This window comes from Panthera leo, chromosome D1 (genome assembly GCF_018350215.1).
Source record: "Panthera leo isolate Ple1 chromosome D1, P.leo_Ple1_pat1.1, whole genome shotgun sequence".
NCBI lineage: Eukaryota > Metazoa > Chordata > Mammalia > Carnivora > Felidae > Panthera > Panthera leo.
This window is the reverse complement of record NC_056688.1, coordinates 104,855,147-104,882,492: the sequence shown is the minus strand read 5'-3', so window position 1 is coordinate 104,882,492 and position 27,346 is coordinate 104,855,147. Positions and strand designations below refer to the sequence as shown.

The window sequence follows — 27,346 nt, the reverse complement described above, 5'->3', positions numbered from 1 at the left end:
TGTGGTTCCCTGTCACAGCTCATGCCCCACCAAGGCCTTTAGAAAAAAGATCGAAAGTCAAGTTTGGACCCACCTACCAGATTATTCTCCCCTGGCACCAGAGGCTGAACCCTACCCCACCCCCCCAACCCCTCCCAACTGCTACCCCTTCCCAGCCTAGATCTACAGGTCAGTCTGGAAAGGTCTTTGTGGCCAAGTCAGAGATGAAGGCCTAGGTCCTAGAGGGGCACACGAAAGTCAGTCACACAACCAGCGCTGGTACTGAGCTGTGGGGGGGGCGCCAGGCTCGCTGTGGCAGCCAGCATCAGGGCCAAGAGGCTGCAGTGTCAGCCCGGGAGTGGACTAGTCTGGCGGGGAGGGGGGGGTGTGTGCTGAAGGAAGGGAGAGGGAGGCTGGCGGGCCCCAGCATCCTTTAGCAGGAAGCTGAGGCTCAGAGCAAGACTGAAGAGTTCCTTCAAGGCCCCAGGAGCTCTGGGTGCCCCTTCCCCACAGGGAGCTGAGCAGCGTGCTGTGAGAAAGAACTCCCACGTCTGGGCGACGGGGTCAGGCCTTCATGGGCCATTTCACCCTCGGGGCTCCCCATTCCTACCTACTGGGGCTCGGACTCTGCTGTGATTGTACCCTCCTCTTCCCTCGCTTATCTGGTTCTCTCTGGAATGCCGTCTCTCCTTGCTGAAAGGCAAAGTCTCCCAAATCAACCGGACTCTGCCCAGGGTGCGGCCCGTATTAAGTATTTGTCGAAGAGGCCATGGTTCTGACAGGACAGAACTGACACGAAGGAACAACGCTTCTGAGACCAAATCTTTCCAGTCGCCACGAATAGCTTTCCACACCCGCTGGGCGGGCTGGACACTGCTTTATTGAGCCCAGTCGCCCTCTGTCACCCTCCTGGAGCTTCTAGGCTTGGCTTGGCTCAGGCCCGCGAAAACCCCGACCCCAAGGACCAGGGCCACAGCCACCAGCAGAAGGACCACCCAGAGGAGAGGCCTCTGGTTAGCGTTCCTGGGGGAGCCTGCGTGAGAGAAGGGGTTTGAAGGCTTGCAGGGCTGAGCAAGGCACCTCCGACCGTCTCCACCCACCAGACCTTTGTGATGACGCCCGGCAGAGCTGAGGCTGCCCTCCCCCCACCCTGGGTCAGGTGGACTGTCTTTGCACAGTTCCCTGCCCCCAGTGCTGTCACACCCTTTCCCACCTGCACCGTGGCCGAGCATCCCCCGGCAGCAACACGCCTGCCGGTACCTGTGGGCCCCAGCGGAGGCTCCCGCCCGGAGGAATCCTCAAAGTCCACTGGCCCTGGAGAGCTCACGAGGTTCTGCGGCCTGGTGGCCTCGCCGTGCGGAGTGTAGGATCGCCGCTGTCCTGGGTGGGGGAGGGGTGGCATCATGGGCTGGTCTCTGGCCCAGAAGCCAGGAACAGGCCTGTGGCCAGAAGAACGAAGACCGCCCCTCCGCCCCACCCCGGACTCACTAGCGGGCCTAGAGCTGCACGTGGCCGAGCACGTCTCCAGCCCCGAGGGGGAGCAGGCAGAGGAGTGGCAGAAGAAGTAAACCTGGTGGGAAGAGAATACGGTCAAGAGCACGGGGCCAGCTTGGAGCCACGGGCAGGAAGCACCAGACCTAGGAAGCACCCAGAATCCAGGACCTAGGCGGAGTCCACACTGCTGCCAGCTGTCCGGCCGCCAGGCGGGCTGAGGTCTGGCTATGTAGACCAAAACCACAGCCTCGCCTGCTGAGGGTCAGCGCCAGAACCGTTGTTTCCTAATTTGGAAGCTGTGCCTCCCGTCCTTCCCGGTGGCCCAAGTCTGCAGCCGGGTTCCTTGCGGGCAGGGAGCTCGGCCTGGGAGTTGGCCCCAGCCCTCAGCTTCTCCAGTGTGGCCCCGACTGCTGAGTCCCCCGGCAGTGCTGGCCTCCGAGGAGGTGGGGCTCCGCCAGGCAGCCGGGGGACGGGCTATCCCCGCTTCCAGAAACAAAGCCAGGGGCAGCTCCCAGGAGGAGGAGAAGAAGCCGGAGGAGCGGAGCGGAGCTGAGCCAGCCCCCGGGGGCCCAGCCAGCAGATACGCCTTCATCCAGCAGGCGAGAGGCTCTTGGCTCCCGAGAGGCAGGTGGTAAAGAGGAGAATGAAGCCACCCTCACAGTTCTAACCGGCAACGTCTGTCTGCACCTGGGCTAATAACGTGCGGCTACTTCGAGATACAGAGTTGGCTGTATGTAGTCTTGCGAGGGCATCTTTCAGTAGAACAAGTTCCATGGAAGCCTAGGGCCTACGGGGTCACTTGTGCATTCTGCAGAAAACCTAAGTATGCCCTAAGTGGACCCATTTACCTCCCGGAGAAGTTGAGAGATTATAAACATTCCAAGCAGAATTGAAACGCACGCTTTCTAGAGTCAGAAGCAAAGTCACTCTAGAACACCGTGAACAGGGTGCAGATTTAGGGTTGGTGGCATCCATACTCCGGGTTTCCCTTCCTCCCTCTTGAGTGGTCTGGAGGTGGCCAGGACCTGGCTCACCACCCTCCACGAAGCCCCGTCTGGGGACCTCTGGGGACCCATAGCTTGCAGGGTGGAGGACTTCGGGGACCAGCTTATCCCATGGAACATTCGGGGAGCAGGAATTCCGAGGCACTTCTCACCTGTCCCCTGAGGGCCCTCTGGGAGCCAGGGTCCAGGAGGGCGAAGGTGGTGACGGTGAAGCGCTGATGGTGTGATGGGAAGGACAGCCCCGCCCCGTCTGAGGCTACCATTCGGGTCCTGTAGCTGTCACCGTCGAAAGGACACCTGAGAAGGAAAGAGGCCAAGGAAGCCTCAGAGGGACCAGGGAGGGGGATGGAGGGAGCCCCCAGGGCAGCCCCAGCCCCCACTGCCGCTCACCCCTCTGACAGGATGGGCCACTGAGGCTGCTGGAAGGGGCTGGCACTGGGAGTGGCCCAGCACCGGTGCAGCAGCAGGACCAGACCGGGGTCTGTCCTGTCCAGGAGCCGGACCTCCACGGACACAGGCTCGCGGAGCAGCCTCACGATGGGGTAGTCCCCCTCCTCGTAGAAGGAGCGGAAAGTCTCATCTGCAGGGCGAGGGACTCGTGAGCCTTGGAGGGCTGTGCGTGGGGACGCGGGGCAGGAAGAAGAGGGCTCCGGGGACTGTACCCGTGGCGATCCGCAGCTGGAACCGCAGGGGGCCGGACTGGATCACGGGGGCCGGCGAGGGGGGTGGGAAGATAGACGCCCGGAGCGGCAGGAAGTCACTGGCGTTGACGGTACAGCGCACGTGAAGCCTGAAGTCCAAGTGCAAGAGCACGGGGTGGAGAGAAGACCCAGCGTCAGCATGGCCTGCTCACTTAGTAAACCAGCCGCCAGCTACGTGGATGCAACAACCAGGGCGCGCGGCCCAGGAGGGTGGCCGGACCCCACCGAGCAAGCCGCTAGGGGGCCCTGCGCCCCCCGCCCCACTCACCTGCCCAGGACAGCACAAGCTGGTCACAGGTAGCGCCCCAGTGTCACCACTGTGCTTGCAGTGGTAGATGGTGGGCCCTGGGGACTCTCTCTGGCCTAAGTGACACCACACGCTCCCAGTGGGGGGCCCACGTCCGGCCCCCTGGTGTTCCGCTAGGGAAGCGGACCCCACCCCACCCCACCCCACCCCACCCCACCCCCCTTCACCTCCAGCTCCTAGGCGCTCTCCCTTTACTTCTGAGAGCGAGGCCCGAGGCCGAGGCCCGCGCCCGAGGCCGAGGCCCGCGCCCGAGGCCGAGGCCCGCGCCCGAGGCCGAGGCCCGCGCCCGAGGCCGAGGCCCGCGCCCGAGGCCGAGGCCCGCGCCCGAGGCCGAGGCCCGCGCCCGAGGCCGAGGCCCGCGCCCGAGGCCGAGGCCCGCGCCCGAGGCCGAGGCCCGCGCCCGAGGCCGAGGCCCGCGCCCGAGGCCCGCGCCCGAGGCCCGCGCCCGAGGCCCGCGCCCGAGGCCCGCGCCCGAGGCCCGCGCCCGAGGCCCGCGCCCGAGCTGCAGACCCTGTCTGACCACCTGCCTGTTCCCACCGGCTACAGCTGTTCCCCCTCACGGCCCCCTTCCTCTGGGAATCCCTGGAGCCCTGCTGGGTTCCGACTAGCTCCCACCACTCGTGAACCCAAGGGTCTACAGCACAGCCGATCTATCCCCACCCCCAACTACCCCCTGGCCTGTAGAGGCACTTAGAGTTTTAAAGCAAAAGACACTTGGACCCTCACACCAGCACCCTTCCCTGGCCCTCAGGGCGGGTGGGGTGGGGAGAAAGACACCTGGGCTTCCGCTCTGTGCCAAGCACAGGATTTTATGCACAGATGTATTGGCCCCATAAGTTCAAGGGCAGGTGTGACAAGCCCAGCTCCCTCGGGGTGCCCACCCTGGCCTCCCGGGCTCGTTCTGCCACCGGAGCCTGCAGGTCCCAGGGGCCCATTTCAACAAGAGGTAACCCTCGGCCCCTCCCTCCACCCCAGCACACCCTCCAAGAGGTCCCCCCCACCCTGCCACCCAGGTATCTTCTGCCTCATCTGTGGCTTTGTGACCTCGGAAATAGGGAGGTAGCAACAGCCACACTCATGGCCTCCCCTTTTTCCAGGGGCCTCGATGAGGATGCTTGCAGCTTAGCTCCTGAGTTTAGTTCTTGGAGGAAAAAAGGCAAGTGCTGCTGAGGACCCTGGGGCTGGTGGGGGAGGCTGGGATGAGCCCAGGGGCTCTCCTGAGATCACACAGCACGGAACAGCATGGACAGGAGCCCAGGTGGCTCCGCAGCTCGTCCTAAGCTCACCCGTGCTCCCCTCACACCCAAGCCCACAGCCCAGCCTGTGCAAGAAAGGCTGCCCTCACCGGAAGGCGCCATCCCGTGTGATGGAGCCCTGTGGCCCCATTTGGACGTCGATGTCTGACACCAGCTGGTTCTCATAGAGGAGCTGGTTGCCAACCACCTGTGGGAGAGGAAGGACAGCTGGGTGAGGCCCTCCCAGGGGGGCGGTCCTGGGCACCAGGCCATGGCCCCACTCCTACCTGGACGGTGGTCCCACAGTGGGTCAGAGGGAATTGGAAGACCACGAAGGACCCCGTGTCCTGAGTCGGGGAGCACCTGGTGGGGGCATAGGCCACGTGGATATTGGCCAGCGTGATCCCATGTGCCAAGGCTGTTTCTTGGGACACCACCAGGACGAAATGGCCATTTCTGAAGCACTGGACAGTTGCTAGGACGAAGGCAGATCAAAGAGGCCGACCGGGACCTCGGAGTTAGTGTCTGTGCCGCAGACATGGGGGGTGGACTGGGAGACAGTACTTAGGTGTTGTCCTGAGAGTCGGGAGACCTGGCTTCTCTTACTCTCTGTGCCTGTGCTGGCTTGAGCAAACCCTTTACAGACCCAGATTTTCTCGTGCATGGAAATAAACTACGAAAGTAGGGGCACTGTTGAATTTGTCATCTAAACTGGGATGCCCTAGGGGTGTCTGGCTCAGGTGGACGAACATGGGACTCTATCTTGGAGTCATGAGTTCGAGGCCGACGTTGGGTTGTGGCGATTACTTAAATAAACTTAAAAAAATAAATTGGAATGTTCTAGATCTAAGAGGTAGGGGTACATGCAAAGACAGATCTATTAGGGGGGCGCCTGGGTGGCTCAGTCGGTTAAGTGTCTGACTTCGGCTCAGGTCGTGATCTCATGGTTTGTGGGTTCGAGGCCCGCGTCGGGCTCTGTGCTGACAGCTCGGAGCCTGGAGCCTGCTTCGGATTCTGTGTCTCCCTCTCGCTCTGCCCCTCCCCTGCTTGCACTGTCTCTCAAAAATAAATAAATGTTAAAAAAAAAAAAAAAAAAAAAAAAAAAAAAAGATCTGCTACTAGTTCCTTGGGACAATGGTTATCAGACAAGCTGGGACCTGTGGTCCCCCCATCTAAAGGTCCCTTCTGTGGCCCATTCTCCATTCGGGAGCTCGGGCTCTCCTAGGGACTAGGTGTGAAGCAGTTGCAGTGTTGAGGGAGGGGCAGGGGAGGAAGCCCTCCCGTCCTCATGGCTTCTGGTTTCAGGTGTAGAAAGGCCTACCTGTGTTGCCATAGTAACAGGGAACCGCTCTGCTGTTGTCATAGCAGCAGCCAGCCTTCTGACAGGCTTCCTTCGAACCTCTTCTCACCACACAGGGGATGTGCCCAGAGGGCACCTGGCACTGCTCCCAGGTCAGAGGTGCACCTGGGGAGGGGACAGAGCGGTGAGGACACAAGAAAGGGCCACACTGGGCAGGAGACTTCCAAGGGAAACAGAGGCAGCTGGCTTCCTGGGCCCAGTCAAGGGCGATCAGGCAGTTCGCTGCTCCAGAAGGCCCAGACACAGTACACGCACGGAGAAGTCCTACGTACCTGGGTGAAGGGGCTCGTCAACCCCCCAGTGTTCCAAGATGTCCCACGGGGGCGGAGTCAGGGTGGGACGGGTGGCTCCAGGTCTAAGGGGCAGCAGGGCAGGGGTCGGACGGGTGAAGCTGTGCTCCCGGGTGGGGCGGGGGGGCCGGGTATGAGGGGTAGGCAGGGAGAAGCCTGTGCGTGAGGCCAGGTGGGACTCCGGAGTCCAGGTGTGGCCAGGTTTAGGACAGATCAGGGTGACCTCTCCTGCCGCGTCAACTCGACCGTCGCGCAGCACGGCTTCTACGAACACCCTCAGGTGGAAGCGCCCGTCCTGCAGGTGAGAAGGTGACCAGAGAGCAGCTAGGTGAGGCCACCGGGCCTCCCAGGCAGAGGAGGGCGTCAGCAGGGAGCTGGATTTGTGGGCTAGCCCCGGTCACCAGACCACAGGCGGGCGTGACCAGCACAGCGATCCCGAGCTCCCTCTCGGGCTTGTGTGAGGTCAAGCTGGCTCCCAGCCGTGGGGCCTGCCCCGGGCTCAGCAGCGATCCCTACCTTCTCCAGCACGTGGCAACCTCTGTAGTCAGCAGAGAAGACGGCGGGTCCCAGGGGCCTGGCGGTGACCCAGTGGTAGCAGACAGAGCAGTTGTGGACCTCGAATTGGTTCCCAAATTCATCTGAGGCAAGGGAGACAGGGATGGAAGTTTGGGAGGGCCAGCAGTGCTGAAGGGTGAAGCCAGGGGCTGCTGGTGACCGCTGAGAAAACCCTACTCGGGAGCGGGAGACCCCAGCTTCAGCCTTAGCTTGGCGACTCGCTGCCGGTGTGTTCTTGGCCAGGCCCCTCCCCTCTGGTCTCAGTTTGCCTATCTGTAAGGGAATAGCTTCAGCTGGTCTTAGGCTCCTTCCCGCTGTGGTTCCCCGTTAACAGTAGTGGACGGCAAGCAGGAATGAAAACTTGGAGGAGAAAAGGTTAGTACAGTCCCAGGCAGCAGGCTGGGTATTTGTTTTATTTAAAAAAGTTTTTTTTAATGTTTCTTTATTCTTGAGAGAGATAGAATGTGAGTGGGGGCACAGAGAGAGAGAGAGGGGGAGACACAGAATCGGAAGCAGGCTCCAGGCTCTGAGCTGTCAGCACAGAGCCCGATGTCGGGCTCAAACCCACAAACCGTGAGATCATGACCTGAGCCGAAGTCAGTCGCTTTACCGACTGAGCCACCCGGGTGCCCCTGGGCTGGGGATTTTAGACCTGTTCTTGTAAAGTTGGGGATCCCCGTTCTGTGGCTGAGGCGCTGAGTGTGAGTCTTCTCAGCTGCACACAATGAGGGGCAAAAGGATTTGGAACTGGGATCTTGTGACCCGTCTGTCAGGTTCACTGGCCGTTGCAGTCATGGGTGGGTGGGGGGAACACCTGCTGGGTGTCCACCCACCTTGCCCGCCCAGAGCACCAGGGCACCCCTCGGGGGCGGGCATGACCCCTGAACTCCTGTTCAGGGCACATGGCGAGGCTGGGGTCACCGTTCCCATCTTACAGTTAAGGAAACAGGGGTTCAGAGAGGTCAGGTCACTTGTTCAAGAACACAAAGTTGAGAAGCTGCAGATTCAAATCCCACCTCAAAACCCACTCCCGTTTTCTCCGTACCAGGCCACAACCACCGGGGCCCTGCCCCTCGGAGGGGCCTGGGGGCCAGCAGCCCGGGCATCAGCTGCCCGTGGTCACCGACGCAGAGCCTGGGCCCTAGTGAAACCAACACCTGCCTCTCAGCAAGATGGTCGTGAACACTCGCCGTGGGAAAAGAGGCCCTGGGTGACCAGGGAAACTGAGGCTGGCAACTCACCTTCCTCCCTCCTCCTCCTCCCCCTCCCCAGTGTGGTGACAGAGTCGGGGCCGAGGGGCCTCTCCTCGTCCTGCTGCACGGGAGGTGGGGACCCGTGTTCGGCCACGCTCACCTACGACCTTGAAGCGGACGGTCTGGCCCGGCCGGGGGAACACCAGCAGCTGCATGCCCTTGATCCCACAGTCAGAGCTGTGCCGCAGGCCCCGGAGACCAGGCTCAGGGTGCGGCCGCTGCCCCAGCCCCAGAGTGGCCACCAGCAGCAGCAACAGCAACGCCACGCAGCCATCCCAGACCATGGCCGAGGCTCTTGTCATCAAATACACCACAGCCACCATAACACTCCCCACTCACTCATGACCCGGTGACGCCCAGGCCTTATATGGGGGAGGTGGTGACTGGAAACTTCTAGGGGCAAAGGGGGCCCACCTGGAGGAGCCTGGCCACCAGGGGCTCTGGTGAAATTCCCTCCCTGAAGGCCAAAGAAGGCACCCTCCCAGGCCCGGGCCCTGAAGGTGCTCTGAAAATTGCCCCTCACCCTGACTTCCTGCCTTCCAGCTGGGGGTTGATGCTGTCTCCGCTGAGTGATCCTGGCTGGGAGGTGGGGAGGAGGGAATCTTCTGGTACGGTTGAGGCTGCAGGCAGGCGGAGGGGGTGGTTCCAAGTCCCTCATCATCCCTTCCCTGCCCAGTCTGGCTCTCCAGGGCCTCCTGTCTGCACTGGGGCCTCCGGGCCACCGAGAGCTGCGGGGGCCGTGGGGGCGGGCAGCAGGCTGGGTTAATTTACTAACCGGGCCCTCGGACGGCTGTGCAGGCCCCAGAGGCCGAGACACTGCCCCTGCCCTAAGAGTGCACAGATGGATGGTGGGCAGACAGGTTGGTAAACAGACTAGTGGCCCCTCACGGGGCTGTCCTGAGGGTCAGGACATCAATGGGACCGTGGCTGTTACTAATGGAAAATAACAAGGACGGACAATAAATATAACGGGGCCTCCTGGATGGGATCCTGGCGCAGAACAAGGACATTAGGTAGAGGCCAAGGAAATGGACTTAGGTTCGTATCAGTGGATCAACAGTGGTTCATCAACCAATAAACGTACTGCCCCAGTGTGAGACGGTAACTGTACGGGGCCCTGGGTGCGGGGAACCTGGGACCTCTGTGCTAAATCCTGGGCAGTTCAGAGAAGTAAAGTCTGTTAACCACAAGCAGACTGGCTCACAGGTGGCAGGGCTCCCCACGTGCCAGGCTGTCCCAAAGCCTCATTACCGCCATCCTCATGTCGGGGGAGCGCCTCGCCCCGGCCCCACCAGCCTTAGCCAATGCCACTGAGGGTGGGCCACGGCAGCTGGCACGTGGTGGCTCGGTCCTTAAGAGTCAGGCTCCAACCCAGCCCCTGCTTCTTTCTAGCTGAGCCACGTCACTTTTCTCTGCTTCCTTTTCCGGCTTGTGAATTGGGGATGATAATCCAACCTCGCAGTGTGGACAGAAAGACGGACAGCGACGAAGAACGGGCGGGACAAGCTCTCTGTGCTTGGTGGTGACGAGGTTTGCCGTGACGAGAGCTTACGTGGGGGAAGCTTGGTGGGTCACCCGGGGTACAGAGCGGGTTAAGGGATGGGCCAGGCCGGGGTAGGGGTGGTCAGAAGTGTGGGGGGCACAGGGGATGGTGGCGGGGGTACTGTGTTGAGGCAGAGGGAATTGGGGGAGATAAAGGCATAGGGCTGCAAACGTGGACTTCGGGCTGGTCTGGGCCCCTGGAGGGGGCGGGGCTGGTGAGGGGGGTTTTTCCTGAAGGACAAGGGAAGGCTTTAAAGTTAGTTTGAAAGAATTTCAGACTTACTGAAAAGAATCTCCCTATACCCTTCACACAGATTCCTTGAACGTTAGCTGTTGTTAAAAACAAGACAAAAGGGGGTGCCTGGGTGGCTCAGTCAGTTAAGCATCTGACTTCGGTATAGGGCATGATCTCATGGTTTGTGAGTTCGAGTCCCACGTCGGGTGAGCTCAAGCCCCGCTTCCGGTGAACACGAGCCCTCGCTCCCTTCTGCCTAGAAAAGTCTTTTTGGACGGCTCCTCAGGGCGCCTTCCTGTTAGACTGGATGTTGCCTGATTCATCAACGGTCGCAGAAAGCCAAGGGGACGTTTAAAACGTACTCAGTTGCACTTTATTTTTTAACGCGGTGTCTCTTCACGTTTGTTTTAGCTCTTCCTCTTAGCTCTTTCTGTTATGTACACAGACACCCACATCCACACTTTCTCCCTTCTCATCTGAGAGCTGGTTGCAGATGGTCCTCCTTTACCCCCAAACACTGCAGACGGTACTTCCTGAAACACAAGGAAAATGATCCAAACCAGATCAACACTGGCATAACACCAGTGTCTCACGTACAAACCTCATGCAGCTCCCCAACTGTCCTAATCGTGACTTTTATAGCAAAGGGCAAAGTTTGTTTTTCCTCGACTAGGATCCAATACAAGGCCAAGATGGTGCTGCTTTAGGCTTTTCCAACCTGGCACAGTCCGTGATTCTTTGTTCTTCATACCCTTGATGTTTTGAGGAGTATAGGCCAATTTCTTTACAGAATGGCCCTCCCTCGGCTTTGTCTGGCGTTTCCTCCTGCTTAGATTCAGGCTATGCATTTTTGGCGGTGTATTAGTTTGCTGGGTCTGCTGTAACAAAATACAGCCACGTAGGCGGCTTCAACAATAGAAATTTATTCTCTCACAGTTCTGGAGGTTGCAAGTCCAAGGCCAAGGTGTTGGCAGGTCTGGTTTCTCCTGCAGCCGCTCTCCTTGGCTTGCCGATGGCTGCCTCCTCGCCGTGTCCTCAAGTGGTCTTCTCTTGGCTCTCTGTGGGTCCAGATTTCCTCTTCTTATAAGGACACCAGTCAGACTGGATTAGAGCCCACCCTCACAGGCTTATTTTAACCTAATCACCCCCTAAAGGCCCTGTCTCCAAATACAGCTACATTCCAAGGTGCTGGGGGGTTGGGCTTCCACATACAAACGGGGGGGGGGGGGAGCGGGGGGGAACAATTCAGCCCGTAACGGGCAGGAATAGCCTAGAAGTGACATTGTGTCTCCTCAGGGCATTCTGTCAGGAGGCTCATCACGCTGGTTTGTCCTATCGCTGCTGATATAAATCCGAACACTTGGGTGGGATGTGGTCTGCCAGGTGCCTCTGCGGTCAAGTTACTGTTTCTCTTTGAACATAGGAGACACCTTGAGACTGGGTATGTGATCACCTTGCTCCTTAGCCAACAGTCACCCACGGGTGCGGTGGTTTCCTGCCTCCATCATTCCTTCCACGTGTATCTGCTTTTCTGCCATAACAGAGCGGTATCCCTGCGAGGAAACAGGGCTCAAGTGGTGGAGAAACCCCACCCCCCCCAACCCCCGCCAGAGGAGCAGAGAACCTGGATTCTGTCCTGTGCTCACTGCTCAGGGGCAAAGGGACCTGCTCCCACCAGTAAAGTAGAAATGGGAATGATTGGGGCGCCTGGGTGGCTCAGTTGGTTGAGCGCCGACTTCGGCTCAGGTCACGATCTCGCGGTCCGTGAGTTCGAGCCCCGCATCGGGCCCCTGTGCTGACAGCTCAGAGCCCGGAGCCTGTTTTGGATTCTGTGTCTCCCTCTCTCTGACCCTCCCCCATTCATGCTCTGTCTCTCTCTGTCTCAAAAATGAATAAAAACGTTAAAAAAAAAATTAAAAAAAAAAAAAAAAAGAAATGGGAATGATTACGGTAGGGATGGAATCTGATATACAGAAAGGTCCCTGCACACGAAGGCAATGTGTCTCCCGAGGCCCTGGAAAGGCAGGAAAAGAGCAAGGGAACTTCCTCACGGCAAGGGCGGAAGATGCCTTTGAGAAAAGTTGTGCCAAGTTGTCCTGGAGAGGGGGAGCCCTGAACCCTTGGTTAGGATTCCAATTCTTGCAAAGGCTCACGGGCACCACAGCTCATCAGCCTAGGAAGGATGTCAGCTCCTCTGCTGACATTGGAGACCGTGTTGCCTTGATTTCCTCATCTGTGTAATGGGGCCAATAACTACCTAACTCGTAGGCTGGCCGTGAAGGTGAAATGAAAAGACCCACGTGCGGCGTTGAGAGCAAAGCCTGCATCACTTGAACACAGTGGCAATAAAAGCCACCACTGTTCTTACTGCGGAGGAAAGAGGGTCAGATCAGAGTGACCAGACTTGGGATTTTGGCTTCCCACTTGGCCTCTTTCTAAACCTCAGTTTGCTCATCTCTTCTTACCATTCTATTTTCTTCTTACCGTTTTACATTTCACTTTTTAAAACGGGGCTTCACTTACTTAATCTGTAAAATGGAATTAAGAATAAGATCCACCTAGGGGCGCCTGGGTGGCCCAGTCGGCTAAGCGTCCGACTCTCGGTTTCGGCTCAGGTCATGGTCTCACGGTTTGTGAGATCGAGCCCCGCGTTGGGTTCTGCACTGACCACTCAGAGCCTGGAGCCGGCTTGGGATTCTTTCTCCCTCTCTCTCTGCCCCTTCCCTGCTTGTGTTCTCTTTCTCTCTCTCTCAAAATAAAGAAATAAACTTAAAAAAAAAAGAAAAAGATAAAGATCAACCTCGCTGGGGTGCCGTGAGCCAGACGGGCTCACTGAGTTCTCCATCCTGTCTCTCCTGCTCATGAAAGCCAGGGACAGAAGGAGGGTGCCAGGGGAGGATGGGGCCTCTCCAGGCTGGCGGGACGATACATGTGAAGTGCCGAGCGGGGTGCCTGACACGTAGTGGGTACCCCATAAATGTTAGCTAGTGCTATCGGTAGTGGGTTGGGTGGTGACCCCTCAAAAAATAGGTCTGCGACGAAAGCCCTGGAAACGGGGAACACAGCCACAGCAGGTAATAACAATACCGACTTTGACGGTCTCTGGAGCACAGGGCTTGACTTCTCTTTCACAGAGATCTTGTGGTTCACCGCTTACGGTGTGGCCTTCAGTTGCTTCCAGAATGAGGTTCTCAGCCACTATGTGAGTGGGAAAGGCAAATGCAATCCGCCTGGAGTCAGGAAGAGACTGAGATCAAAGCACACGGCACTGAAAATAACTAAATGGCAGCTGGTTTGTGCATCCCTGCCCCGTGGGGGCCGTGAGCTGAGCAGTTGGCTCATTATTTCCTCTGATCCTCGAAGCAGGAGGGAGGGAGGTCACAGAAGGCCCTCAGCTAATACCAGACCTCAAGGACCCTGATTCTCCTTTCCAGTGGGTCAGCGATCTCTGTGGTCCCCCTGAACCAGCAGCCCCTGCATCTCTCAGGGCACCTGATGGAAATGCAACCTGCTGGACCGGACGCTCTGGGGGTAAGGCTCAGCGTCCTGGGTTCAACAAGCCCTCTGGGAGATGTACACTCAGCTGCACATTACTGGTCTCTGCTATTTATTTCAGGCCCTCGCCAAAGGCCTGGGTCACCCTCCTCCAGACCCTGCTCTCCGTGAGGGCCCTTGGCACTCTTTCTTTTTTAAAATTTTTTCTTTAATGTTTATTTTTGAGAGAGACAGAGAGAGAAAGAGAGAGAGAGAATGGGGGAGAGGCAGAGAGAGAATCTGAAGCAGGTTCCGGGCTCTGACCAATCAGCACAGAGCTGGACTCGGGGCTCGAACTTATGAATCGCAAGATCATGACCTGAGCTGAAGTTGGACGCTTAACTGACTGAGGCCCCCAGCCTGTGCTCTTGACACTTGTCGCTGGAGGCTCCTGTCCTCTGCTTCCAGCCAGCGAGGCCCCGCCCCAGGCCCCCTCTGCTCCCGAGGCTTTCTCTCAGAGGGGCAGACACAGGCTGTTGGTTCCTGCAACCAGCCGGGAGGAGGCTCGTCGCACCCTAGCATCGTACACGTAGAGACTGCGGGTGGCACACGGGCTCTGGGAATATGTTCCCAGAGGTCTGTCTCCACCGTGGGAGTGCAGCCGAGGGGCCCCACGGGGACAAACGTCACTGCCTCCTTCTTTAGAAAATGCCTTAGGGCCCTGTTCATCTGGAGTACTTTTTTGTTTGTTTTAGCAGCTTTTAAGTTGTCCTCAGGGAGGAGGGTTGGGAGATGAGCCACTTGGAAACAAGGGTTGGGGGAAAGGTCTGAGGAATGCAGCTTTCAGGTACGAAGCCCCTTAGCGGGGCTGCCCTGAGAGATTGTGCAAGATGTTCACTGCACAAGGGGGCAAGGGAGGGCAGAGATCCAGTGGGGAGGGAGGGGGATGAGGGGGGGGATTCTTTTTTAGCCCCCAAAGCAATTTGTGCACCGACTTTTGCACTTTGGGGAAGGGGCTGGGCAGGAGTCCTTTGTAAAAATTCTACTGCCGTGAAGTTACTTGCCCAAGTCACACAGCCAGGGAGTGGCAGTGTCGGATCCAAACACAAGCGGTCGGGCCCCAGAGTCCCTGAGCTTACCCACCACCCTCCACTGCATGACCTTAGAGGATGTTCATGGGTCAGCAGGGCAGGGGTGGGGTGGGTGCTCCTTTCCCCAAAGCAGAATGGAGGCACCTGCCTATTTTCTTGGGAGGGCTGTAAGCACTTGCCTCCAAGACCAAGCCCCCTGTGACCTACAGGAAGGGACGCCTCCCAGCGCTCATATTTTGGATAATCAGGCTCTTACCGATCTGCCACTTTGGGGTGCAGCGAGAAATATTATCCCCATCACACGGTCCTGGTATTTTATACATTCTTCACTCAGGATCGCAGGCTCTCAGCAAGCTCGTGAAGCTCCAGGCCCTGAAATTAAGCCTGTGTCTAAGTGGAAGATTCCTGTACACTCAATCCCGTGGGAGGGGGTGCCTTGCCCTGATACGGGGGACACTGGGGTTTTAAACATGTTTTACTGAGTCCCTCCGACGTGCTGGGACGCTGGGTTTGAAGGAACGGTTCCTGACCCCGGGAAGCTTGGTCAGCAAGGACCTGGAAAGCAATTAAATGCAAATTTATAAAGCTCTGTCAGCTCACAGCCCACTTTAAATAAAAGCTGTATTGCCCTCGCCCTATAGCCTCTACCCATTTCCTCCCCGGAGGGGACAAGGACTGACTTCTAAGAGCACCTCCCGTGTGCGGGGCGCTCTGTGAACGGAGGCACCTCGCTGCCAAGCCTTCGAGGTAGACGCCGTCGCTCTGCTCACGGATGGCAAAACCCGGCCTGGCAAGCGGAAGTGGCTCACCTCCTAGCTGCGGCTGCAGGGCTGGCCTGGCCCCGCTCTGCCCACTGCCGCGCCCTGCCTTCCTGAGAATTCTGGGGTGAGGAGAGGGCAGCCAGGACGGTGGACATGTGCCCAAGATGTCCTCTTCCTCATGCCTCTCTCCCACACAGCGGTCGCTCGAAAATGCAGCCCCTGATGCACACTCCCATTTCCCCACGGGCACGCGTACCGACCTGGGGTTTCTGCCAAATCTCCTGTGTAAAGGGAGGGGGTTGAGCACGGGCTGCCGGCAGTTACGTCCCTTTCCCATTGATGGAGATAAATGTTATTGGAATACCAGTGTAACAAGTCAGCCTCCGCTGTCCCCGCCTCCCCAGATCCCACCCCTAAACACACACACACACACACACACACACACACACACACACACGCGCGCGCGCGCGCACATGCACGCACGCACACACACGCACACACACACTCCGGAGCTGATAGCTATTTCCTCCCTCAGCCCCACTCCCCTGCCTCTGCCTGCCGGTGACTCGGTGACTCGTCTGGCTGCCACCAGAAGCTGTCTCTGGGGCTGGAATCCTGTGCTCCTTCTGTGCCCAGGTAAGGAAGCAATAATAGCCCAGGGGCTCGGCAGCCTTAGTGCCCTCTCTGGATCCACGAAGGCACAGTTTTAACAGTCAGGATGGCAGAGGGCTGGATTTCCCAAAGACTGGAGGGGACACACTGCTCAGAGAAGCAAAGGGCACAGGGGTAAGCACAAAAGCCTCTCTTTCCAGACTCACAGCAGTCTGGGTGGGAGGATGACAGGGGCAGTTTTAGGGTAACTGACTCTAAAAGCTCGCATTCCCTGCCCCTAACCCCCTGGCTGCTGGGCTCCACAAGACTCCCGGGAGGCTGGGGGCCGACTCCATGCAGCCAGAAAGACTGATCCCGATGGGTCCCCAGGGTGTAGCAGGACTGTGCTCTCTGAGCATCCCCATGAGACCTGGCAAGAGGCTGCTGTGCTGAAGGGAATGTTCCAGTGCGGAGAGGGGATGGCATTCATCTGTCTGCAGGGTGGAGTCCCAGCTGTACCACTGCAGCTGAGGAATGGTGGGCAAGTTGCTATGCTTCTCTGGACCTCAGTGTTCTCTTCTGAAAAATGGGGTCTCACAGGGTCACCGCGAGTGTAATTGTTCTGCAAACTGTAAAGCTTGAGAAGCGTAAGCATTCTTGGGGAGCACGGGCCCAACTGCTGCCCCCCACCCCGACCTGCCTGTGATCCTGGGGCTCATCTGCTTGGAAAAGTCTAGTCTGATCTCTTGGGGCCTCGCCTTCCAGAGGCCCGTGCTACCTGGAGAAGACTGTGGGTTTTCTCATCCCGGCCAACAGTGTTACCCCTGGAAATGTGACTACTGAAGACCACCCCCCGCTTCCTTCTCTTCTTGCTTACGGCAGAGGTGGAGGAAAGAGAACACACTGAGCCTTAAACTGTTGCTTCCCCGCTTGTCTGTTATTTGGGTGGCTTGAGCCTCGGCTTCCACGCCTGTAAAATGGAATGGAGTGAAGGTCTAGTGCCTTTTTTCTAGAGTCCTGAGCAAGACAGTGCTTATGTAAAGGACCTACTGGAATCTCTGGCGCATAGTGGGGCCTCAGGACAATCTGAATTCCCAATCCCTGCCAGCCATCCTATGCCTCCTGCCGGCAGCCTCCCCCCCCCCCCCCCCCCCCCCCGCCCCCCTGCCCTCGTGGATCTCAACCAGCCTCACATCAGGAAGTCTTGGGGTTTTGATGAAGCTGTGGGTGTGCACATCTGGGGTGTCCGCACATCTGCCAGGGGCTGGCTTCCCCAGCGCTTACCTGAGTAGCTTCTCAATCACTACCTGCTGAATGAATGCGTGAGTCAGTAAAGGAATGGGTTTCCTGGGGCAGGAGGGTGGCCCGGCGCCCTTGGGCAGATGGCAGTCTTTCAGCCCCATTGGGCCTCCAGAGCCCCAGTCTGGTAGTTCTCATGCCTAGCTCTCTCCCTCCTCTTATCTTATTTCCTCTCCAACTATGAGAGGAGGGGCTGGCTCCACCGGTCAAAGTCAACATACCCCACACGCCACGGTTGTGGGAGCAAAGGGCTGCACAGAGAAGCTGCAGAGAGGCAAGATCTGGGGGTGCTGTGGATAGGGAGGGCGCATGTCTTAAAGGCACAGCCTCTTCCTTCCACTCCCATCCCCCAGGCCAGCTGACCCACCCCTGTCCTTCAGGTGGGGCCTTGTTTGTGCCCCAGTGGCCCCGGGGGATTGGGAGTCCTGCATGGCCTGGCCTCGCATGTGACCTTAGGGGACCTGCTAACAACAGTCACAATACTGATGCAGTGCTTCCTGTGTGCCAGGCTCCGCTCTAAACGTTTATGTATATTAGCTCATTGAACACTCCCAACAGCCCTATGAGCTAGGTCTTGTTATGACAGATGCCCGTGTCCCAGAGGAGAAAGCAGGCCCAGGAAGGTTAAATGGCTCGCCCAAGGGCGTGCAGCTGGGATGTTATTCCCCCACCTGACTGCCTTGGCTCAATGTCACTGGTCCCCGGTGGCCTCATCTATACCATTCACGGGTCAGGTTCCAATCCCCTGGGGAGGGGGGTCCCCTGCTGCCCTCGCACTGCCTACCTCAGCACCCCCTCCTCTCCACCGCAGAGCCGGCCATGTCTGCCAACGTCACGCTGAAGCCGCTCTGCCCCATCCTGGAGCAGATGAGCCGCATCCAAAGCCACAGCAACTCCAGCATCCGCTACATGGACCACGTGTCGGTGCTGCTGCACGGGCTGGCCTCGGTGCTGGGCCTGGCGGAGAACGGACTCATCCTCTTCGTGGTGGGCTGCCGCATGCGCCAGACGGTGGTCACCACCTGGGTGCTGCACCTGGCGCTGTCCGACCTGCTGGCCACCGCCTCCCTGCCCTTCTTCACTTACTTCCTGGCCGTGGGCCACTCGTGGGAGCTGGGCACCACCTTCTGCAAGCTGCACTCCTCCGTCTTCTTCCTCAACATGTTCGCCAGCGGCTTCCTGCTCAGCGCCATCAGCCTGGACCGCTGCCTGCAGGTGGTGCGGCCCGTGTGGGCGCAGAACCACCGCACGGTGGCGGCGGCCCACAGGGTCTGCCTGGTGCTCTGGGCCCTGGCCGTCCTCAACACGGTGCCCTACTTCGTGTTCCGGGACACCATCCCGCGGCTGGACGGCCGCATCATGTGCTACTACAACGTGCTGCTCCTGAACCCGGGGCCCGACCGCGACGCCACGTGCAACTCGCGCCAGGCGGCCCTGGCCGTCAGCAAGTTCCTGCTGGCCTTCGTCGTGCCGCTGGCCATCATCGCCTCCAGCCACGCGGTCGTGAGCGTGCAGCTGCGCCACCGCGGCCGCCGGCGGCCCAGCCGCTTCGTGCGCCTGGTGGCGGCCGTGGTGGCGGCCTTCGCGCTCTGCTGGGGGCCCTACCACGTGTTCAGCCTGCTGGAGGCGCGCGCGCACGCCGACGCGGAGCTGCGGCCGCTCGTGTGGCGCGGCCTGCCCTTCGTCACCAGCCTGGCCTTCATCAACAGCGTGGTCAACCCGCTGCTCTACGTGCTCACGTGCCCCGACGTGCTGCACAAGCTGCGGCGCTCGCTGCGGAGCGTGCTGGAGAGCGTGCTGCTGGACGACAGCGAGCTGGGCGGCTTGGGGAGCAGCCGCCGCCGCCGCGCCTCCGGCCCCCGCCCCGCCCCCCGCCCCGCCCCCGGCCGCCCGGCCGCCGGGCCCCCGCGCTGGCTCGCCTGGCTGTGCGGCGGCCGCCTGGCGTCCGCGCAGAGGGCCCGGGCCCAGGACGAGAGCGGCCCCCTGAACCGGGCGCTGAGCACCACCTCGGGGTAAGAGGGCGGCCGGGGCTCGCCGGCCCGGGAGGCAAAGGAGGGCGGCGATGCCGAGCGAGAGCGTCCCGAGGGCGACGTCAGGCAGCGACCCAGGGATCTGCATTTTGCAGCGCTCGGCCTCCTCAGCCTTTCTCAGAATCCTAGGCAGGCGGCAGGCCGGGCGGGACGCCCAGGTTCTGCATTTCTAGCAAGCTCCCTGGAGACGAGGTCGGCGCAGGGGCAACACACAGTGAAAACCACAAGATTTCTCCGACTGGGCAGTGGACTCCCGAGGCACGCAGGACACACTCCCCCTGAAGCTCAACTTTGTCAGATGGTGGGAGGGGGAGGGAGGGGAGTGTTTTCACATGAAACCAGTGATGGGTTTTGGGGTAGAAAACAGAGGGGAAAGGTTTGGGAAGCACTGGCCTGGTCTAACCTCTTCATTTAGTCCCTCAGCCACCGTGTACTGAGCTAGACGCTTTATCTCACAATCCGGAGGGTAGGTTCCATGGTCAGACTGAGGCACGTGGAGGTTCATCCACGTGCCCCAAGTACAGGGTCTGCACACTGACCATGAACCATTACACGTTCCACTGCCCCAGGTAGAAAAGCAAGGCCTTTTCTATAAGGCTTTTCTTATAAAGTAGCAAAAGCGAGGGCTGTCGTGGTCAACCGGGGCTAACCCAAATGCAACGGGCATCTTTGCTGAAGGTCTTCTCATTGTTTAGTATTTCAACGTGTACGGCAGCCTCGGAGACCCCAGCACGGGACATTTCCTTGCGAATCTGACACCTGTATAGGCCTGGTATTCCATGGGATGCCCTGTGGGCAATGCTGGTAATCCCCAAATCTTTGCAACCCACCTCCCGACTAGCAGCCACTGGGCAGCTGTGCCTTCCAATTTGCAGATGTAAGGGGTAGCTCGTCCCTCCCTTGTAGCACACCCACTGTGCCATGTGCTTCCTCTGCCACCATGGACTGGAGGACAACGATCGCTGCGCTTAGGTCTGTCCCGAGGCCAGGCACAGAGTTGCTGCCAGTAACTGGTGGATGAAACGTCTGTGGGAGAGCAGAGAGAGAAACCCTCTTGGGCTCTCGGTCCAGTGCTGCCTGTGCCGCTCCTGGCTGGGGTCCTGGAGACTGGGCTGGCCAGCTTACCGTTTGCCACGGTGCTGGGCCTTGCCCACAGTAAGTGCTCAGCAAACGGATAGTAGATGCACAGCTGGCTGAACAGACACCCCTCTTAACACCTCGCCACGCGCCCTGCCAGCCTCCCCTCACTTGTCGCCGCCTGACACACAATGCCGTTTTCTTGTTTATTAGATTTTCTCCGTCAGAATGAAAGCTCCTTGTGAGCAGGGGCCTTTATATTCCCCGATACCTAGAATTGAGCCTGTATACAGCAGTGTTTCAATAAATATCTTTGATGCAGACTGCGTGGCGTGAATCCAATCTCTGGGGCTTCTGCAGCGTCCGGTACAGGCGAGAGGGAGCTGGGGGAACCTGGCTCCCTGCAACCTCCCTTAATCTTTCAGTGTGGAAAAGGAAGGGGAGCTGGGTTCAGGCTGCCGGGCGACAGGGCCAGTGGGCTGCAGAGGGACCCAGAGCAGTCATTGGGATGGTGTGAGAGGAACCAGTTCCCGACTGCAGCCTCCTGGCCTGGGTTGGACCCATGACCTTGAGACAGAAACACACATTTGGGGAATCGCCCTCCAGATGTTAGCTCCCCGAGGAACCAGAGAATTTACTCTTCTTGGTGGCAAGGCACTTGAAGAAGGAGGGGGAAGGAGGCGGGGGGTGCTGACCCTCTTCCCTCCTCTAGTCTCTGCCGGGCCCCAGAGTCCTCAAAGGCTCAGAGCCCCTCTGGGGTGGGGTGGGGTGGAGTGGGGCTAGAGTTGCAGGGCCGAGACCCGCAGAGGCACGTGACCAGCGGCCGGAGAAGTGCGGTGTCTGACACAGTGGTGGGCCACAGACGGCCTCTAAGTGTCCCGGACTCAGACCTTGGCTGCTGTCTGCTGGGGGGGCTGCTTCTGCAGCAGCGCCAGGGTGTCCCGCTTCTCGATGGAGCGAAGCTGCTTCTTCTTTGCCCGCTTGAGTTTGGCAGGGTTTCGGATCTGGGGGTGGGGTGAGGAGAAGGCGTCAGTGCGGTTGTAGTCTCTGCCCTGCGCCCCGGGAAGAGAGGCCTCCCCACAGGGGCCTGGGTCATACGCAGCGGGAGTGGAGGCCGCGAGGCAGGGCTGCCGAGGTCTCTCGAACACAGTGCCCAGCCTGGCCGTGGTTCAGGTCCCCCGAGCCAGACAACACTCACCACTTGGACGACCTCTGCCCTCCGCTCATTTTCCAGGCGGCGTTTCAGGTTCTCGGCCCGGCGCTGTTTCTTCTCCTGGAAGACACAGAGGATGGGGATTTGGGTCTAGGAGCTGAGGCAGCCCCGGTCTCTTAGGCCCCAGAGTGAGAGCTGGCTGAGTTCCCAGGGAGGAGGAAAGGCCCTCTCACCCCGGCCCGACTGTCGCTGGTGGTGTGGCGGGGGGAGGGCCAGCGAAGAGGTATGCCCGTGGGACGAGAGGCCCACGACGGCGGGAAGTTCCCGACTGCAGCGGACAAGGCAGGTGCCTGGTTATGCGGCTTAGATAGGAGGATGGTCGGGGGAGGGAAGACACCGGTGGTTCCCTACCTGGAAACTCGGGCATGTGCACCACGGCCCCTGGCACCAGCCCCTCATCAAATGCCAGGGAAGAGGGGTGGCCTGGCCCTCTCCCTCACTCCCACCTCCTCAGGGTCTCCCCTAAGGTTCGTCCAGGCATGGGGCTGGGAAGGGTGGAGGCTATGGAGAAGAGGCTCCTGAGCTATCTGGCCCCGGCTCAAATCTCGACTCTGCTACTTCCAGATGGGTGACCTTGGCCAACTTGTTTAACCTCTCTGTGCCTCAACGCACCATCTTCAACGTGAGGAGGGTTACATAGGATTGTCCTGAGGAATAAATGAATGAGGACATGCACCGGCCCTGGAATGGTACCCGGCCTCCTGGGAGCACTTCAAAGATGAATCTAGTTGGAGTCTGTCTTGGGAATGGGGAGTCCAGTGCCTTCTGGCTGTGGTGACTGCTGTCCCTGGTGGGGCCCGAGGGGATGTCGGCCCCGAGGCCGCTGTATGGTCAGGAGCCTCGCCTGGCCTCTCAGCAGAACAGGGGTGGCCTGGGCCCCCGGGGAGAAAGGAGAAGTGAGACTTGGGCTCCCATCAGGGGACCGGCCGGGCTGAGGGCCGGGCAGGGGCGTTCCCGAGGGGCGGTGACAAGAAGGCCTGTGTTGCTCAAGAGGGAGTCAGGGCCACACAGGAAGTGAGACAAGGACTTGGCACACGGCAGCCGCTTCAGTATCTGCAGGGCCTCGGCCACGGGATTAGCTGGGGCGGCTCGGAGCAGGCGACGGATGACGGAATGACTGGCTCAGCCCTTTCCCTCAGTGAGCAGACTCGGGGTGAGGTGCTTCACTCCTCCCGTGACCCTGGGATCACTAGGCAAGTGACATTCCTCCAGTAATGCCAGTCCTGGTGTGATGGTCCCTGACCCATATTCTCTGTGTGCCACCCTGGGGCTTCCCAGAGATCGGGAACCTCTGAGAGGGCATTTCTGGCCTGGGGAACAACGTCCGGGAGACAGCCGGAGGAACGTGTGGGGTATCCACTTTGCTGACGCATGGTGGCTGCTTCTTGGAGAACGATGGGAACGATTCCGGGGATGAAGCTTTTCCACCTGAGCAAGGAACCTAAGCCCATCTCACCAAATGCTTCTATCATCAGTGAGGGCCACTGGGGGGGCCTTGTCCCGGGCTCCTCCCCATCATCGAGTGTCGTATGGAGCGCTGGGCAAAGCTGGACGTCCCACTGGGCTTCCCTACCTGGGGTCCCAGACCCCACTTCTGCTTCTAGCCTGGTGCCCTGCCTCCCTCTGGGCACAGGTGGGAGTCCCCCTCTCCCCCACCCAGGCCTATCACAGCAGTCACCGGATCAGGCCCCTGAGCTCCAGCCTCAGCCCGGCTGGCTGGCCCCTCACCTGCCGGCGTCTCTCCTTCTCCTCCTCCAGGTGCCGAGCAAAGTCCTTGGCCAGCTTCCTCTCTTGCCGGTCCTTCATCTTCCGCTGCCAGGATGTGCGCAGGGGCTTGTCCTGAACCATCTGGGAGAACCTGTGTGGGAGATGACGGGCACTCTTGTAGTCCGTGGGGGGCACCGATGCCCACTCTCTTCTCGGCTCTGGACCTTCTACCCCAGAACCCAGGGAGAATGACATCCCTACCTGCCTGCTTGCCAGGCAGTCAGCCCTCTGGGTCTGCAGAAACTTGGGGCAGGAATGGGCCCCACTCATGCCGGCTGCCATTTCTTAAGCCCTAGTTATGGGTCTCTGGGACAGGTACTTTGTCCTCTCCATTCAACAGAGGAGCAAACCAAGGCTCAAAGAGGTTGAATCATCGCCCAAGGTCACCTTGTACCTGAACGGCAGTCAAGACTGAAGGCTGTCTGTGACCATAGTCCAGACCACACAGCCTTTCTGCAAAGTTCTGCTGCTTCCACCAAGCAAAGTCAGCTTGGGTGCTAATGCTTCTGGAGATAGGGCTCCCTCCCTCCGGGGCCGGCCTGTTCTGTTTCAGAACAGCGCGGGTGGTGAGGGGCCTCTGTAACGAACTCTTCAGAATCCCTCTCCCCAGTAGGGGGAATGTAAAAGGGGCAGTAGCATTAGAAGGTATCGGGGACGTCCTGGTGTTCCTGAGTGTGAGAGTGACATCACAGTCACAGGACAAACGGGATGGTCTCTGTTAGACTGCATACTGCAAGGATGTACACGTGGAATGATCCATCTAGGATGTGCTGGAAAATACTGCAGGAAGAAAAAGAAAGTTGAGCAGGTGATGAGACCATGGGGGTTCACTTAGCTATGCTCTCCCCTTTTCCATAGGTCTTTCTCCTAGAACTATCTAAAGTCTTCCTGGGTGTCCCGTGGGCCTTTTCTCCTTAGCAGATCCTCTCCCAGTGGCCTTTTTGCCTCCCCTACCCCTTTCTTGACTTCTGAAAGAGCTCTTTTTCATCCACTTCCATTATATGGGACCCCAAGTGGTCACAGGAGGTCGGCAGGCCCGCCCCAGCCTCTGAAGGCTGTGGTGCACACAGGGCAGAGCCCACTCCCCACCGTGGGGAAGGGTCAATCAATTCTGCTCTCGTGGGTCATCTCCCCGCCTTCTTGCTCCACAGGAGTCTGGTACACACAGCCTGGACCTTGACCCCAGGCCTGTCCGCCTTCGGCCGAGTTCTGACTCGAGAACACCCCCCGCCCCTCCACACAGACACACACACACACAGACTGCTCCTTCGCCCTCTCCCCAAGGACCCGGTGCTGAAGACCTTCCTAAGCCCAAAAGGATGGGGCTGAGCACAAACTTCCTCCCTACCCCAGTTGCGAGAAACCCAAAGGGACAAGGAAGTGGGGACTTGGATGCACACAGAGCCCCGGGACACAATGCTGCATGTTTCTAGAGCAGCACAGCCCGGCAGAACTGCCTGTAATGCTGCAAATGCTCTGTATTGACGTTGTCCTGTAAGGTGGCCTCCAGTCGCTCTGTCAGCTGAGCACGTGAAATGTGGTTGGTGTGACGGAGGAATCGGAATTTGGGGGTTCTTAAATTTTAATCCACTTAAATTTAAATCGCCACATGTGCCCGGCGGCTTAGCTACTGGGGCGGTGCGGTTCCAGAGCACTGGCTTTACCTGGAGGTTGAAGGCAGGCAGGCAGGCCGGCCTGGGTTTCAGGGCCTGAATCCACTGCCTACTACTTGAGTGACCTTGGGCGAAGTAGCCTGGGTTTCAGCGACTTCCCACGTTATACGGAGACGAGAATGGCTCCTGTTCCGAAGGGTGTGGGATGATCAATGGAGACAAGGCTGGAGAAGCATTGAGCGCATGGTATGTACCCAATAAACGCCACCCTTCAGAGAAGGAAGACGGCACACCCAAGGAGCCCTGTGCAGGTGCCATTTGACATCAGCCTGGAAGGTGGGGCTGCCGCCAGGCCTTCCCAGCTGACTGCCTCCCTCCGCAGGCCTCGTTTCGGATACCTCCTGCTGCAGATACTACCTCGCCGGTCTCTGGGCCCACTCACCACCCGCCGAAGCTGCTTCCTCAAAGACCCCAGACATCAATTCAACGGCCCTCTGGCTCTTATCCACAAGCCCGGCCTGCAGCTTCTGAACCTGTTTTATTTCTGCTACAACCGCCTCCTTACTGGTCTCTCGGCTTTCACTCCTGACCCATCGTCTGATATCCCCTCCCCCCCCCATTTCTCCCCACAGCCTTGATTTCCTCATATGTAAAACGAGCAGAATCTTAACACCAGCTGCTTCACGGTACTGATGTGCAGACTAAATGGCACGACGCGTGCCGGTCCCTCTCTTTGCAAGGCCTTTGCCCTGGCCAACCCTCACCAAGATGCTTAGCAGTATTCTATACGCTCAGGGCTTGGTAATACTTCTTATCACAGAGACAAATAACTGTTAACAGATACAAGGGGGTGAAGGCCTCCCGGCTTTTTATCAAGTTATGGCTGCTTTACTCGCTTCTGCTTCCCTCGCTAGGCAGAGGGCAAAGATAATGCTTGCTGAAGGAAAACACAAATAAGGTGTTACAGGAGAGGTCCACAGGTACTCTGAGGAGGAAAGCCTCACATAACCTTCCAGGGCACGGTCTCACCCTCCCTGGGTTTCCGGGGCGTTTTACCACATTCTGATTATAATTAGCTGTTTGTGTGAGACCCCCAAACTGTGAGCTCTCTCCAACCCAGGGCCCGTCTCCAGGCGGCACTGGCACCCCAACACCACAGAGAACGACACCCCTGCCCCGCGGTCTCCAACTTCACCTTTTCTTGGAGCGGTCCTTCCACACCCGCCCCGATTTGGGCTTTCCCTTAGGTATTACGGGAACCTCCTCCACCTCCTTCAACTTCTTGGACGCTGGGGCCTGGGCTGAAGAGCTCGTCCGCTTCTTTGCCCCGAGGTCGCTTCTCACCGTCTCGCCAGCCGGAGGTGGCTTGCTCGGCTCATGCTGACCCCTGGGGGAGCCGGGTGGCTGCGCTGTCAGCTCCTGTAGTGGCCGCGAGGGCTCCGGACCCGGCGCTTGCTGACCCTGGTAAGGCTCTGGTGATGCTGGGCCCGGCTGCAGCTGATGTCGGGGAGACCCGGGGGCCAGCTCCTTCTTATTCAGGGCCAACTCCGAGTCCAGTTCTTCTTGGGCCTGGGAGGACTCTGCGGACTCCCCACTTAGCTTTGGCTGAAATCCGGGGGATACTGGACCCGACTCCGGAAGTATTGGGGGCGTCTCCGGGCCTGGATCTTGCTGGCGCTGGAGGGACTCTGGGCCCGGCTCCGGGCCTGGATCTTGCTGGCGCTGGAGGGACTCTGGGCCCGGCTCTGGCTCCCTTCGGGGGGACCCCAAGCCTGCACCCTGCGGTAGAATAGGCGATCCCGGGCTTGTCTCCGGCTGACGTCGGGGGGACTCCAGGCCGGGTTGCCGCGCACTCCGAGGTGACCCGGGCTCCCTCGTTTCTTCTGGGTCCGACCTGAACTCCACAAGGGCCCGTCTCACCTGTAAAACTGAGCTGGGGGTGTCGGGGGACTCAGGGTTTAGGCCTTCCAGCCGCCGGCTGCGCCTGAGCGGTGTATCCATGGTGGGGCTTGTAAGTTTCCAAATTTCACCCACGTGCAGCCGCGACCGTCTCTGCGGCTACCGGCGCCGTCCTATGACGTCAGGGGCCGCCCTATCAGCGTGGGGCAGGAGGGGCTGTTGCCGGGGAGACCGGGTCGGTGTTGGGCGGAGAGGCGGGATCGAAGGCCCGAGGGGGCTGGGCTTACAAGGCGCGTGCGCAAAGCGCTTTGGCGCATTTACCCCCGGGGGATGGCCCGTTCTTGGGCTGCGTTTGCCTTTCGTGCAATCTTACTCCCCCGGGGTGGAGGAAAAGAGTGTGCAGGCAGAGGAGGGAAGGGGGTGGGTGACCCATTCCCGGGTGAGACGAGGATTGGGAAGAGGTCCAGGGCGCCTGTAGGCAAGGCTAGGTGGAAACTTTGCGGCGAACTCACTCCTGTGCCATTAATTGGACAGGGGTCCCACTCTCGGGGCCTCAATTTTCTCGTTTGTAATATG

The 27,346-nt window shown here is 59.3% G+C and overlaps 3 protein-coding genes and 2 long non-coding RNA genes across 7 annotated transcripts; 2 read left to right on the top strand and 3 right to left on the bottom strand.

Annotated features, from left to right (window-relative positions):
• Positions 1–808: 808 nt before the first annotated feature.
• Positions 809–8,689, bottom strand: ZP1 (zona pellucida glycoprotein 1). Its single transcript, XM_042904576.1, has 12 exons — positions 8,279–8,689; positions 6,887–7,008; positions 6,353–6,665; positions 6,042–6,185; positions 5,008–5,195; positions 4,831–4,928; positions 3,140–3,267; positions 2,868–3,057; positions 2,630–2,774; positions 1,468–1,549; positions 1,240–1,359; positions 809–1,012 (listed from the first exon to the last, which is right to left on the bottom strand). Exons 1-12 carry the CDS (start codon positions 8,499–8,501, stop codon positions 858–860), a joined length of 1,908 nt encoding a protein of 635 aa, XP_042760510.1. The 5' UTR covers positions 8,502–8,689; the 3' UTR covers positions 809–857.
• On the top strand, positions 6,108–11,703 carry LOC122199472. The gene is made up of 5 exons (XR_006193519.1): positions 6,108–6,172; positions 7,974–8,135; positions 9,641–9,744; positions 11,252–11,396; positions 11,499–11,703. It is a non-coding gene; the product is annotated as an uncharacterized LOC122199472 (long non-coding RNA).
• On the bottom strand, positions 10,184–11,532 carry LOC122199475. Its single transcript, XR_006193523.1, has 3 exons — positions 11,409–11,532; positions 10,890–11,013; positions 10,184–10,488 (listed from the first exon to the last, which is right to left on the bottom strand). It is a non-coding gene; the product is annotated as an uncharacterized LOC122199475 (long non-coding RNA).
• A 3,657-nt stretch (positions 11,704–15,360) lies between the features above and the next one.
• On the top strand, positions 15,361–20,132 carry PTGDR2 (prostaglandin D2 receptor 2). Of its 3 annotated transcripts, XM_042904578.1 has the most exons (3): positions 15,361–15,405; positions 15,817–15,917; positions 17,983–20,132. In XM_042904578.1, the coding sequence occupies exon 3, from the start codon at positions 17,991–17,993 to the stop codon at positions 19,185–19,187; it is 1,197 nt and encodes a 398-aa protein (XP_042760512.1). In that variant the 5' UTR covers positions 15,361–15,405; positions 15,817–15,917; positions 17,983–17,990; the 3' UTR covers positions 19,188–20,132. The 3 variants fall into 3 exon arrangements, with proteins under 3 accessions (XP_042760512.1, XP_042760511.1, XP_042760513.1); XM_042904577.1 differs by lacking the exon at positions 15,361–15,405 and having other exon boundaries at positions 15,730–15,917; XM_042904579.1 differs by lacking the exons at positions 15,361–15,405; positions 15,817–15,917 and adding an exon at positions 16,058–16,067.
• Positions 20,133–20,470: 338 nt separating this feature from the next.
• CCDC86 (coiled-coil domain containing 86) lies at positions 20,471–27,346 on the bottom strand. The gene is made up of 4 exons (XM_042904581.1): positions 26,067–27,346; positions 23,220–23,349; positions 21,477–21,551; positions 20,471–21,282 (listed from the first exon to the last, which is right to left on the bottom strand). Exons 1-4 carry the CDS (start codon positions 26,870–26,872, stop codon positions 21,163–21,165), a joined length of 1,131 nt encoding a protein of 376 aa, XP_042760515.1. The 5' UTR covers positions 26,873–27,346; the 3' UTR covers positions 20,471–21,162.